Source organism: Chamaea fasciata, unplaced genomic scaffold (assembly GCF_029207755.1).
Source record: "Chamaea fasciata isolate MVZ Bird 193981 ecotype frontalis unplaced genomic scaffold, bChaFas1.0.hap1 SCAF_5, whole genome shotgun sequence".
NCBI lineage: Eukaryota > Metazoa > Chordata > Aves > Passeriformes > Sylviidae > Chamaea > Chamaea fasciata.
The window spans coordinates 13994185-14008288 of NW_027094090.1; the positions used below are offsets into that span (position 1 = coordinate 13994185).

General features: G+C 37.0%; 1 protein-coding gene across 1 annotated transcript in view; it reads right to left on the minus strand.

Annotated features, from left to right (window-relative positions):
* The window catches only part of COG5 (component of oligomeric golgi complex 5), a 175274-nt gene that overhangs the window by 48721 nt on the left and 112449 nt on the right, over window positions 1–14104 (minus strand). The window contains exons 8-10 of the mRNA XM_066182886.1: window positions 11001–11166; window positions 9799–9911; window positions 9627–9704 (exon numbers count right to left, since the gene is read on the minus strand). Of these exons, the coding sequence (XP_066038983.1) occupies window positions 9627–9704; window positions 9799–9911; window positions 11001–11166 (357 nt within the window). The remainder of the gene's footprint in view (window positions 1–9626; window positions 9705–9798; window positions 9912–11000; window positions 11167–14104) is intronic.

A 14104-nucleotide genomic window follows, 5' to 3' on the forward strand; every position in this document is an offset into this window, starting at 1 on the left:
ACCTTCTTGTCATCTTCCCATCTATAAATAATGAATATAGTCCTCCTCCACACTTACATCAAATAGCCTCAGTGGTAGACAATGTATGGGAGCATTGGGTATATCCACATTAGTGATTCAATGTGTAGATAGGGCTCTTTTTGGTCCAAATCTGTCTTGTGTCTAATACTCGTCTTGCAGAACACAGTGAAGTGTGCTAGCAGACTAACTTCCACTATTCAAGGAATACACTACCTCATAATTAGTTTAAAAAAACAACTTCTGCAATTAAATAGCTTTTTGCAGCATATCATCATATATTTGTAAAATAACCCACAAGGATGTACTAATATTTCTATTAATTAATATTCTGAGACTTTAAATCAGGAATTTTCCATTTCTCCTGCTTCTGAAAATGAAATGGAATTGAAAGATGTTAAATTATTTACACCCCCTCCAAAATAAAAATGCTTGCTTTGAAATCTAGTCACAAGCAGATTAACATCTTGTGATACAATCCCTTGTAGCAGGAGCAGCTGACAAGATGAGTAATGAACTGCATCCGATTATCTTTTCAGCTCTGTAGCAATCATTTTCCAACAGCTTCCTATGCCATAACCAACAACGCAGGAAAAAGGTCACCGTTCTGTCATACTGTCCCCCCACCCAGTGTATATGTTTAACAACACAGAGAACACATAAACCTTTGGAAGCTGAGAGGTGTTATTATCTGGCACAAAGCTGTTTCAGGTGCATACTGCGCACACAGAAAGCCTACGTAAAACATCCATACATAATTGAAAGTCTCCCAGAAGTAAATTATTGCACTTTAGCATAAAATGTTATTTCCCCTTGCCATGCGATATGTTTTTCCTTCAACAAAAGAACCTTAAACTGTAATTGGTGGTATCTAAAACTCACGATAGGCAAGACTGAGGTTGACATACATATTTTCCCCATCATGAAATATAACCAAATTAAATCTATGAACATTAATTGCAAGCAATTGTAAGACTTTATAGGCAAAACAGAACTTTCCCCCCAACCCAGATCCATTTAACGCAGCATGTTTGAATTAATGGTACTGTCTGCTCGCAGCTTTATTTTGATCTCACAGCACAGAAAGTTTGCAAATAAATCATATTTTGTCCCACTACAAAATGGTGGGGAAGTAAGATCAGCCACAGAACTGACTATTTTCTAATAAAAACCTGTTGTGCAAATGCTCCAATGCCTAAAGCACACTTACATAAACTAATATTTACCAACCCAAACTGTAAATTAAAAATACTACCGCTGTTGTTCCTGTGACCAGTGACCACCTTATACCCCAAAACTGAACAGCTGAGCAGGCACTTACAGGATTTAGTACCCCCTATGCAATTCCTTAGGCAGTGCAAGACAGTTTAGATCTATCTTCCTTGTGTTAATTCTTTATTTTCAGAAATGAACTGTACAACTGCCCAGTAACATATATTAGGGCAATCCTCTGACATTCTGACCTGCTGGACAGCTGGTCACAACCAGGAGAATGGAAAGATACTTTTGAAAGATGTATGGATTATTAGCATTTAGCTACCTTAAAATTCTAGATAACCCACTTGCATCTGTGTAGAGTAAAATAGAAAAACTCAACAACCAGACTGCACTCTGGCCCAACCACTGTAATTTTCCCTTTTTTCACACTGTTTAAAAATCTGGTATACAGTCACAGATACTATTCACAGAGGAATTACTTGCTCATGAAAATTATACCCATAAATCAGACAAAATATATCCAGCAAGCTAGACTACAAATGGTGATGTATTTTCTCAACAGTGGGGCTTACTTTATTGTGTATGTGAATGGGACAAAGTTTATCCTTATCAAAATAATAGACAGAAGTAGTTTGACATCCATGGTATATCTTATTTATGCGAAATTAAAAATGTGCTTAAGTGCTTTGCTGAATCAGGGCCATAACCAGCAATCTGCCAAAAATATTTTCACTTTGTGCAACTATTTCATTTCAACTATTACTATAAAGTCACTATTGTCAATACTCGGCACGAACAGTAACACTGTGCAACTTTCTCATAACAGAGTGGGTTTTAGATAAAACTTCTAAAATTGTATAATAGAATCACAGAGTCACAGAACTAGGTTGGAAAAGACCTTTGAGATCATCAAGTCCACCATACAACCTAACACCACCTTGTCAACTAAACCACGACACTGAGTGCCACATTCAGTCTTTAATTAAACACCTCCAAGGATGCTGACTCCACCGCCTCTCTGGGCAGCCCATTCCAATGGCAAATCACTCTTCATGTGAAGAACTTTTTCCCAGTGTCCAGCCTAAACTTCCCCTGATGCAGCTTAATAACACTGCATAAGGCCAGTGCCAGGAGACATTCAGGCAGCGTTAGTTCTTCTTGTTCTCTGCCCCAGGAACTCCATCAGGTTCCAGTCAGACCATTCCTTCACATTCCTTCAGTCTCCCGAGGTCCCTCTTGATGGCAGCATGGCCCTCTGGAGCATCAGCTACTACTCGCAGTTTTGTGTCATCAGCAAACCTGCTGAGGGTACACTCTGGCCCATCATCCAGATCACTAACGAAAGCCCTAGAATTGGGCCTTGCATTGACCCATTGTGGGGGCACACTACTGACCACCTGCTAGGCTTTGCACCATTGATCACCACTTTCTGGGCCTGGACATTCAGCTGGGTCATTCATGATTAATCCCACATTGATAAAAAGCTGAGTTTCAGAACACAGTACAACTGGAAGAGCCTGCAGACTCAATCACCTTCTAGGAAATAACTGGTGGTAAGGAAAGGATTTAGATCAGTACTCTTTTACTGGTATGGAATGAATGGGGAGGGAGGGATTTATACTTGTCTATTAATTTTTTTCAGTAGTCCTTTTATCTTTAGTGCATGTTATTACAGCACCTAAGCAGACTTGTTAATAGTGTGAAGCGACACTGTTACTCAGATTGATGCATTGACTGCATAGATTTGAAATTTAGATTTGATGTTGCCTGCTTGCAAGATTATAGAAGAAACTACAGACTGACATGATTCATGTGCTAAATCCCTTCTCACTCTCATGAAAATTACTCGTTTTCCCAGTTCAAAAAATATAACCCATTTTCACTAACAGCTACTAGGTAAGTTAATAAACCACTGAACAATAGGGGGCTGAATACCAGTATCATCAAAGGAGAGGTATTAGAAGATCTGTATTCACTGGTACTATACAATAATATTAATGCTAAAGCCTGGAAAACTGATTTCAAGTCTCCTCAAACATAAAAACAGCTTAACTCATTTAAAAAACCCATATCAAGCTACTAATTAACTTTGCTATTACTGAAATGAAATTAAATCTATTTAGCTCTGTTCTTATTGTAACTATTTAGTATCTGACATTAAATCTAAATTCAAGGAATGAGAATGAAAGTACCCCCCTTCTTCAGTATTAGACAAGAATGTAAGAAGATGCTGAAAGGACATATATTTATTTTTACAAATGTTTCTCTTTCCTCCACACTGTAAATTTAGAACTTAATGAGTATAATTTCCCATCTGTGAATTATCATATTTGTGTGTGTCTAAAATAGCTATTTTAACATTCAAATAATAAATCTGACCCACTGATTCCAAACTGGCTCTCCCTTCATGACAACCACTTCCAACTTATTTTTCCCTGTAGAAATTTTGATACATTGAATAGAACGTGAAAAACATCTTTATTGTGAAGCCTCTTTGAAATGTAAAACAATATAGTGAATATTACCATGCAGCTAGTTGCTGCAGGCTCCTGAAATCAGGCTTTGCATACTAATACATACAGTGTTTTCTATCTGTAATCAAATGCTCCGCCATGGAGAAATACGGAACTTGTGAATGTTGCTCTAAAAACAGAAGACGTTTAAAGGACAGTCTAAATATTTTTTCCACCAATAAAGCAACAATGCAAATGATTTAACAATTTCGTACAGCAAGATCTTACGGGACAGAAATAAGGAAATCCATTTGCACTATTTCTATAGCAACATAATTGCCAAATGTTAGACTGTGAACTAAAAGGCATCATCCTCAGTAGTGCAATTAATCAGTAAAAAAAAGACAAATTCTGAATGTGTTTTCAATAACCCTTTCCTATATCCTTAAAGTAGTCAGGATTAAATTTCTTAAAATTAGAGTGAATTTAAATTTCTAATGTTGTTTTTATTATACATTACAGGTGCAGAGGTGTCAATAAATGACACTGTGATTTTAAAAATTACCTTGATGCTTTCTGTTTTACTGCAGGGCACAGAATTTCATTACTGGGTTGATCAGTTTATATCCAAGGTGTAACAGTTTCTAGACTTCCAGTAGTGCAACATTTTAAAAAGGTCTCTTTATGCAGGTGACAAAAGAAACAAAAGTTGGTTTGCTTTATTCCTCAAAAACCTTCTTGACTAGAAAATAAAGCAAAGACTGTGCACTTCACAGAACATTGGAATTCTTAAGTGATTCCTCAGAAAAACTAATTTGTAAGGAACAAAAATACCTAGATTTTAAACAGTGCCCTATATCTTCAAAACTGCTTAAAACATTAATTAATCCTTCCATATTCCTGCAAGATATGCATCAACTGGAAATAAATGAACTTAGTGTTCAAAAGCCAGTAACTACCCCAGGGATTTGACAGCTTTCTTCTACCCAGAGAAGCGATTTAGTATGTATAGCTTCAATTCAAACTATGCTTTCACCTTGACTACTCCATATCCCCTCCAAGGATGAAAGGATGGTTCGTTACCATGTCCACTCAGCCCGGAGCTGTTCAGGTAAGATTGACAAGAATGATGATAAAAGGCGGCACTTCTGGTAAATGTATTTCTTTTCCAGTGGCAAGCTGACTGAAAACCAACTGACTTAATAATTTGCAGTCATCACTGATCTGCAATTTGCACAAACACCACCAAACAAGAAGTGAAAAAGAAGAAAGGTCATTATTACCTACTAACCCACACAATCTCCACACCATCCCTTTTCTTCACAGCTGCACATTTCTGTCAGAGAAACGGAATTAAAGTTCTGCAGAAATCGTAGTGTCATTAGAAAACCATTGCACAGGCACTGACCCTCCCATGTGAATTAGAATCAAATTACTTTTAGTATGGCTGTCTGGGCACACAGATCCATTCAAAATGAGAAATGTGACTTTTAACTGGTATGATCTTCTTGGCTTTTTAAGAGTCCTCAAAAATCCTGCAAGTAAATTCAGCAGGGCAATTTGTAGATCTGAAACAAAAAGTGTCTTCAATATTTTGGGAACCCAAAACCTGCTCATCCACCTGTGTTTAGATCTTCACAAAGTACCTAATTATTGCTTAAATAACAAACTGAAATCACAGTAGAAATGATGTGCAAGTAATCAAATTCTACTTCTACAAAAAATACGGAAAAATAAATCATATACTAGTAATAATTGGTGAAAACCATACTATCTTCTGAATTCACATAAGACAATAATTAGATTATTTTTCAATTTTTTCCACTTGGGATTATTTTTTAACTGGGTCAACTGAAAGTGAATATGTGATGGTAGAGGTGAATAATTTCAAAGCAGCAACATTTTTTAAGAAGTTTGGACGGGAAGCAGAAATAAGAAGGTGAAATATAAGTACACTCTGTCAATAAACATCTACATTTTTCCATTTATTTTCTTTATATTATGTAATGATGAGGACATTTCTTTCTGTATCGTTAACACCTCATATTGCCAGTGCTGACAACTCAGGAAAAAAGCCTGCTTACTCACCAAACATTCATCAGCAGAAGCAATGATAAGAGCCCTCCACAAAGTACATAATAACACTCCCTACAACTCTCAGCTCACTTTTTTACCCTGAGGCTTACGTAAACGACAGGGTTTGTGATGTGCCTTGGTTGCAAACAGGACACCCAAAGGCGAGCAAGGGCAGGTCTGCCTGTACCTTTCGGCCCAGTGGAGAGACCCTAGCTCATCCTTTCTACTGACCACTCCAACCCCCCCTTAGAAATGATTTGCTGCTTTTCAAGCTGCTTTTCTCTTTGCAGAACTGTTCCCTGATGCCTGTGTAGGAGTGAAGGACCCAAAAATAGATGAGGATCAAAGATCATTTTCAACTCTTTCACAAGGGACTAAGAGGGACTCTTATCTCTAATTAGGAAGGTGGCTGTCACAGAAAGATATGTTGGGCTGCGATTTACACTGAAGTCAATTGTAGTTTAGGCATTACAACAGCTGAGGAAGGATTAGTCACAACACATTGAAAGAGAGAAGCAATAAAGCAGAATAAACTGAAGTAACCCATTAGCTCTCTGAAGGTGAATTAAGCAATTGAAAGAAGTGATATAAATAACCAGTCACCAGGTGAACAAAAATATCGAATTTACATTATTTGAATCTTATTTGTAATTTTAATTTTTATCCTTAACATTATGACAGCATTAACCCTACCTTTTAAAAAATGCATGCAACAAAAACTCTATTCATTTTCCCCAAAACTAGAAATCAGAATTCCATGAGTTCTGAATTCTTTTAGCACTCTTCAACTAAAATCTAGTCATTAAAGGCCTTTTTTTCTTACATAAAACCCACAAAATGTCCATTCAATTGTATTTCTCCTTTGAACATTTAATAGATTTTTTAAATAATTAAATCTGTAATTTAAATATGCAAACATTAATAATGAATCCATAGTTCATGACTAGTATGAAATGAAGCCAGTTTTAGAAGGTACTATGAGCACACAATTTTTTTTCAGAATTGCATTAATTTCATATTGCAACAAAGGAAAAATACCACAAAGTAGATCTGCAAAGGAAGGAGTGACAAAATGTGCAGTATAAATTTCACGTCCAGATTCTTCCATGATCCTCACGTAAGCCTGAGACTTTTACTTAACTCTTGGCCACATCTAAAGCAGGTAGAAATTGGAAGGGAATTCTGTAGGAGAAACCATACGGTAGAAAAGATGCAGGTGCTGTCATTGCCCTCTTGATGAACTGCAGTATTTAAAATTTTCCAAGTTCTGTACCTCAGTTTCTTCATCTGTCAGGTTTTGGTTTTGGTTTTTTTTTTTTGTTTTGTTTTTTTGTTTTTCGGGGTTTTTTTTGGGGGGGGTGTTGGTTTTTTTTTAAAACCAGAGTTTCTGTGAATCCTTTAATTAATTAGCTGGTGCTTTTAAAACTACATTTTTGGATACAACATGATACAACACTACTAAATACTATTATGGTAACAGGTAATTAGATAGCCGGAAAGCACATGTTTGAGATCATAATACAAAATTAGAAAAACTGCAGGCTGTGCTATCTGCGAAGAGAAAGACACAAAAAATCCCCAATGGAAAAAGAGAATGATGACTAAAAAAAAAAAAAAAAAAAAAAAAAAAAGGCAAGTGGCTTCCTTGCTATTAAAGGACTTGTGCTTTAAAAAGGCTGGATCTCCTCCTCTCTTATGCTTCCTAGGATGATTCTTGCACTGCAGTAATCAAAACAAGGAAGCAGATGGACAGGCAAAGTGGTACTGCAGCTGCTGCAGAAGATGACTATAATAATAATGTTGACATCAGTAACAGTAATTAGTGCACAGACTGTAGAGTGGATGATTCGTTTTCCTATCTTCTGGAGTGGGCATGCTGCTCTAGCAAACGGGTGCAATGTTAGTACCTTTGGTTTGTTTTGTTCATTTGCTCAGTTTATTCATGAAATTGAATACAATAAAGAAAATCCAACTTCTCTCCCTCTCCAGAACAGTTGCTGAGGAAAGCACATTTCAGTTTGGTTTAACACGAGATGGAATCTTCATTAGTAAATGGCAAAATACCAATTCATACTCTCCCATACAGCCATCTGTACTTATGCTCCTGAATTTCTGCAGCATGCAGTACGTGTCTGGTTTTGTCTGAACAACAGCTCTGCTCTGGTGTGACCTCACCCATCTGCAGCCTGGTGTCACACCTTTTTCAAGAGACACCAGAACAAATGGTCTAACTGTGAGAAAGATCAAGAAAAACATGGTGCTGTACTGAAGCATTTCAGGCAGGAAGTAAGTCAAGCATCGGTGCCATCAGCTATACTGTGCCATGCTGAGAGAGTTCTGCTAGCAGAACATCAGACAAAGATCTACCACTCCTCCTTAGCTGCCCCACTGAGAATGACAATGTCCAGCCTGGCACTATGCTACACCAAAACACCCACCAAAGAGCAATGTAATTGGAAGAGTGATAACTGCAGAAATAGATGTATTTTATTTGGGAAATAAAACTTTTCACTTAGATGCAATCCTGCAGTATGAACTTTAAAGGAAGGAAGGGTAATCAGAAAAATCATGGAACATGCGTAGCATAAGACAAGCCAGTAAGTCTTATTTTCTAATTAATTTTTGCTTACCCTGCTTCCACTGAAATTTATTTTCCCTGTTCATTTAGTCTCCAAGAGGGTAAAGTATTTCCTTTGTCCTCCCTCAACTGTCAGCCGTAAAAACTGGAAAAATTCTGTTTTCAGTTGTTGAAAAACATCTTTTCAAGTGAAGCTTTACAAGAGGAAAGAGTGAAAGTGAGAAGCATGGGCACAGGGTGGGAGCCACTCATGAACACCAACAGATCATCTATCTAAGCTGCCTTTCCATCCAAACTCTTCTTTTCAGCGTTTCTGCTCTGTTTCCAGGTTTCTGTGTTTCTCTCTAAACGTGCTGATGCCCTGGAGGGCTGATCCACCCAGGCAGCAGATTAAACTTTATTTAATTAAGAAAATATGCTAAAAGTTTATAAACTTTTTGAGGGTCGTTGTGGATTTTTTTTTATTGGGTTGTTTTTTTCTTCTTGTGGTTTGCTAATTTGTTTGTTTTAACACAGAAAACGAAGCTTGAAGTGCCTCATAGAAAAGTGATGCTCTGTGCAACATCTTCAGGAGATGGGCTTAAGTGACAGATGAAGGCTGTATTTAACCTTCATTATTTGCTTTCACTGTTGAGAAGACCACGTTTGCATATGAAGAGCTTCCCGAAGTTATTTCAAATATTAAGTCCACGTAAATGAAAAATCCAGTTATACACTTGGAAAGAGATATCAGCAGGAACACATCTTTTGTCTTCATTCTCTTCTACTAAGGTAGATGAGACAGTTTCAGTAATCCTGTTCCTACCACTGAAGGAGACCATTAATCAAATTATTCCAAATATGAATAAAAAACAATGCAAATGAATGGAAAATAATAGGTATTCAAAAGAACAGCCATGATTATTTTTCAAGGAGGAAATTGTCAAGAAGTGAGAAACAGATGGCTGAAAATGATAGATGAAGACACATTCTCCTATGCAAACTAACAGATTTAATTAATTACTCAAATCACATGGTATTACGGAATGACATTAATGATCCATACAGTGGTGCCTTATCAGCTCCCTTTTAAAGAAAACAAAAGGAATTACAACAAAATGAACATGTTTACAGCCTACAGATATAACCCACAGACCACAAATATATCCTTCAATGTTAGAGTTTCAATACTTTCCTATCAATTTAATAAAAGAATTATGAAACTGTGAAATTGTAAACAAACTTATTCTCTTACCTCATTTTTTTAAGAGATTTACTAAAGCATATTCAGCAAGAAACTTTACCTTAACTATCTCCTCTATGAAGCAGACATGTGACACAGGATCTCTCTTCTTTGCCAATACTTTCTGCAAATGCTGCACCTGTAAGAGAGAATTTATTGAGAGAGAAAGTGACATCTGAATTCTTACATCCAAAATTGCATGATGAGACAAACAGGAATTAAGTGCAGAGTACCTGTCCACAAGCAGCACAGATCTGATCCATGAGTTTCTCCATGTTTGTCCAGAGGGCTGCTCGAAAAGCTGCCGTGTTCCCAGGTGTTGGCATGGCAGCTCTACCAGGGGCACCTAAATGGTTTTTAAACACACATAGCAGCACATTTCAGCTTCCACAAATGAAAATTAAAGTATTGGAAATATGGATCTCTACGCACTTTGACAGATACTGTTTTTTAAAGCCAAGGCAGCCTAAAATACCTTCAGAACAGAACTTTGTGAATGGCCCCAGCTGTCTCAACTGAGAAGGTGACTAAACACTGAAGTTCAGTGGGGATACTTCATGCTCATGACTGTTACATACTCTACCAATTCCGCATAAACACCACAGTAATGCCAATGAGCAGTTTTACAGGATGTAAGAGCAAAGTGAAATGGCAGAGAGAGTAGCTGTGAAAAACACAGCTACTACCAACTCAGGACTTAAATGCTTAGACAAACTGCTGAAAAAAAAGTGATATTCCAGCTGAAGGGCACGCAGTTTGTAAACAATCACTTCACTTGAGAGAGGATACAATTTGGTATTATGCCACTGATTATGATTCTGGACCCCCACCTTGTTCCAAGACTTTTGAAAAAAAAAAATTGAATGTTTGTAACACCAAAGTTCAAGTTTGCCTGCCCACCCAATTCCTCCATAATTTTTGGTATCTGAGCTAACTAGGAACTAAATGTTTAACAGTGCAACATTTCTTCATATTGAATAGTCTGCTTTGAAACAATCTTCACCTGACAAAAGCATAACAATGTAGTTGCAGGCTTCTTCCATCAACTGCACATAATTTCAACCCGTAATTCTCCCACCAATACAAAGAAAGCATAATTTGGAGTCCTCTTTCCAAGAGAAACAACTAAGAAAATGCTATAAAGTTGCAACCTTATGAGGACCATTTCCCTAACTGGGCATGTTAGGAAGGAGCGGCAGGGAGGAATAAAGGAAAACCTCGGAGCCAAATATCAGACAGACCCAGTTTTGTCGAATTAATTGTTTTAAAATTAAATGTTTTCTGAGATATGCCTACTCCCACCCTCTACTGGTTAAAGCAAGCAGGGAAACTTTACTAGAACAGGTTTGGATGTGAGAGTTTCTTCCATTTTATAATATACTGTACTTCTATAGAAAAGAATCAGTTATCATTCTCTGTAAAACAAGTATCACACCTCTTGTGACTGTTTGAGATGGTTGGGTCAACACTTTGATATCCAAAGCATTTTTTATATTCTCTTCCAGCACTGTGCAGTATCCATCCACCACATTAGCAATGGTATCCTTCAACGTCCCAAGATTATGGAAGACCTGAAGAGCAGTTCCCACTTGAGTAGGATTCTGAAGAAAGAAGATATTAAAAAATAACAATTATCTTCAACTCTACTATTTATCCATGATCATCATTTTAGTGAGCAAGTTCATCTTTTAAGTTCAGTCTGCTAACTGATTTTGTTCAAGTCACTGGCAAGTTTATTGCATAACAGAGAATGGAGGGTGTAAAGGAGAGGACTGATTTCCTCTGATCTCTGAGCAATGCTCTGCTCAGATCCTTTTGCTGCTGTCCTCTGAATATGAATAGAAGGAAAGGAACTGGAAGCACTGCTGGCAGTATCTAACCTGGGGTGAGTTATCAGTGACTGATACAGTAATTATTGATTCCTGATCCAGTAATTCTGGAGTTAGTTACAGTACAGTTGTATTCAGTGCTACAGTTGCTTTAACATGCAGTGTTACACTACTGCCAGTTAGTCTCAAATAGTTAATTAAATGTGATACAGGCTTAAAAAAATTACTAAAGAAGGATAAGAAGAACCAAGCAGGTCAAGCCCCTACTACTGGCTACTGCAAAATTTATGCTTCTATTTCTGCATTTCTATTTCTAATGCTGACAAAAACTTCATTTCCCTCACAGCAGAATAAAGAAATAAAGCGATGCAGTGTTTATTTCCCAAGCTCGCAAAAAAAAAAAAAAAAAAAAAAAAAAAAAAAAAAAAAAAAAGCTCAACAGAGGGGAGTGAAAACTGTCCAAAAAGTGTCCAGGTCCACTATTTAGGAGACCTCTGATAAAAGATTGAATCTGATGATAATTCCACTTAGCAACACTAAACACTGGCATGGGTGCTATTTAGCAAGAGAAAAGCCTCAAATTATTGCCTTTGGAAACTAAGCACTGTCATCCATACACTGAGTACTGCTTTTTTAATTAGCATTCACAGGCAATTAGTGGAGGGGGCAATCAGTTGATCATAAACACATTAGTGCAGTCTTTTGTCATTTTTCTTAGTTACTTCTGCCAGCAGTAAAGAACATGGTCTGACAGAAATGCTGGCAGTCAGACTGGACAGAATCATCTGAGACCACCAGCCCTTCCCACTGTAAAGCCCACTTTGGCTTTGGCTATGGTGCAGCTGCTGTGCTGAGGATGCACTTGCTGGTACATCCACCTGTGGTAGTGAGTTTTCTGATCTGTTGGCAAACAATGCATTCTCCTCCAACCCAGTGTTTCAAAGGTCACACCCCTACAGCTGCACATTTGTGCCGTCTTTTCTAGGGTTCCGACAAGGTCAAAACCACAGTTAAAGCAAAAAAAAAGCCAGATCCCATCTTCTTTCCCAGCTCCAATGAGGAGCTCCCAGGTTTAGTGGAAAGCCAAGGAACATTAGGCATGTATTATGGTTTGCAGACCTTATACTAACTATACCAGTTTCTTTTTCCAAACAGTGTGGGAGTTAATGAGCATTCCCAGCATAGTATTACAGGTCTGGGACTTGTAGGTTTAGTTTTTTGACAACTGGGTATGCTGTAAAATTTCTAAGCATCCTGTGGGTGTGCTTGTGGAGGTGGGAAAGTAAGCCATAAAGACTGGAAGATTAATGGGATGTCAGAAAATGAAGAGTACTATAATGCAAGGAGGGAATTTGGGGACAGAATGAACAAGAGAAAGAAAATATAAATGGGAAGAGGATAGGGAATAGAATGAAAAGACTCTGGCAGAAAGAAAGAGAATGAAACTGAAAGGAAGAAAAGACAGAAAAGATACACCTCACTTACCAGCCTTTCCTAAATTGTTCTAATTTTTACAGAATACTTACGCAATTATGAAACCACATGGAGAGTCAGTAAAACAAAATCAATACCTTACTATTACTATAAGAGTGCTCAACTAGATTTCAGTCAGGCTTTACTGTTCATATATTAAATAATAAAAAAATAGAACAGCATCAAAAGGTAAGCTGGGCACTATCCACCTTTAAATAACCAATGGCCAGATACTTATTTTCCTGACAAACAGGCAATACAGGCACAAATAATTGCAAGCAAAAAAAATCAATCTTAAGAGTTCTCACATCGCACTTCAGCAAAATAATTCTGCAGCTACTGGGCAAGAAAGACACCAAAACATACTTCAAGAAAGCATGAGCTATATTTCAAAAGAACTGGTTTTAGCCAGAAGTTTCAAACCAAAATACGTAATTTTGGGAACCAGTTATTCACTAAAAATATCTTCCAAATCTAGTACCAAAATTAAAATCAGACTGGAACAAGGACTATGCAGGTGGCCTATTTCTTATTTGCTTTAAATCGTGGACACGGCCACAGACAGAGGGCTTCTAGCTCGCATATTCATCCTGTATGGAATTAGAGACATATCAAATCCCTGACAATGTAGAACAAAATCTATTATTTTATTTGATTCGTATACAGTAATTTTCTCACCTCAGGAAACAATTTTTGTTTCATATGGCTATGTAACAGTCCATTGTTGGTTTATGACTAATTCTAAGAGAATGGAAATTTTTATGCACAGCTAGTTTCTAGATTCAGACAATATGTTAAAAAATGAAGCCCCACTTGGGACAAAAATTACATGAAAAAAATTTTTGAAAAGCAGGATGGAAATGAATTATTATACTTTAAGGCACTTTGTACATCTCAAAATTAAACCATTTATTGTTAATACACACTGGACAGAAAGTTGAGAGCCACTGCTACTAATAGATTTTATTGGTAAGAATTTTTCCCTAATATTTTCCTTCTACCTAAGAAAGCTTAAAGCTAAACAGTTCTGAGATCTTAAAAGCTGCCATAATTTTTTATCAAGAGGAAAGCATGCATTTGAAGTAAAAAAGAACTGACTACAATAGTGGAAACAGCTGACTACAACAAAGGAAAAGGGAATCACATCAGAGAATAATATTCAGAATAGCTATCCAACAGAACAATATGGAAAATAATATAACTACTTTTGAGCTGGAATTAATTGAGTTCATCAGCA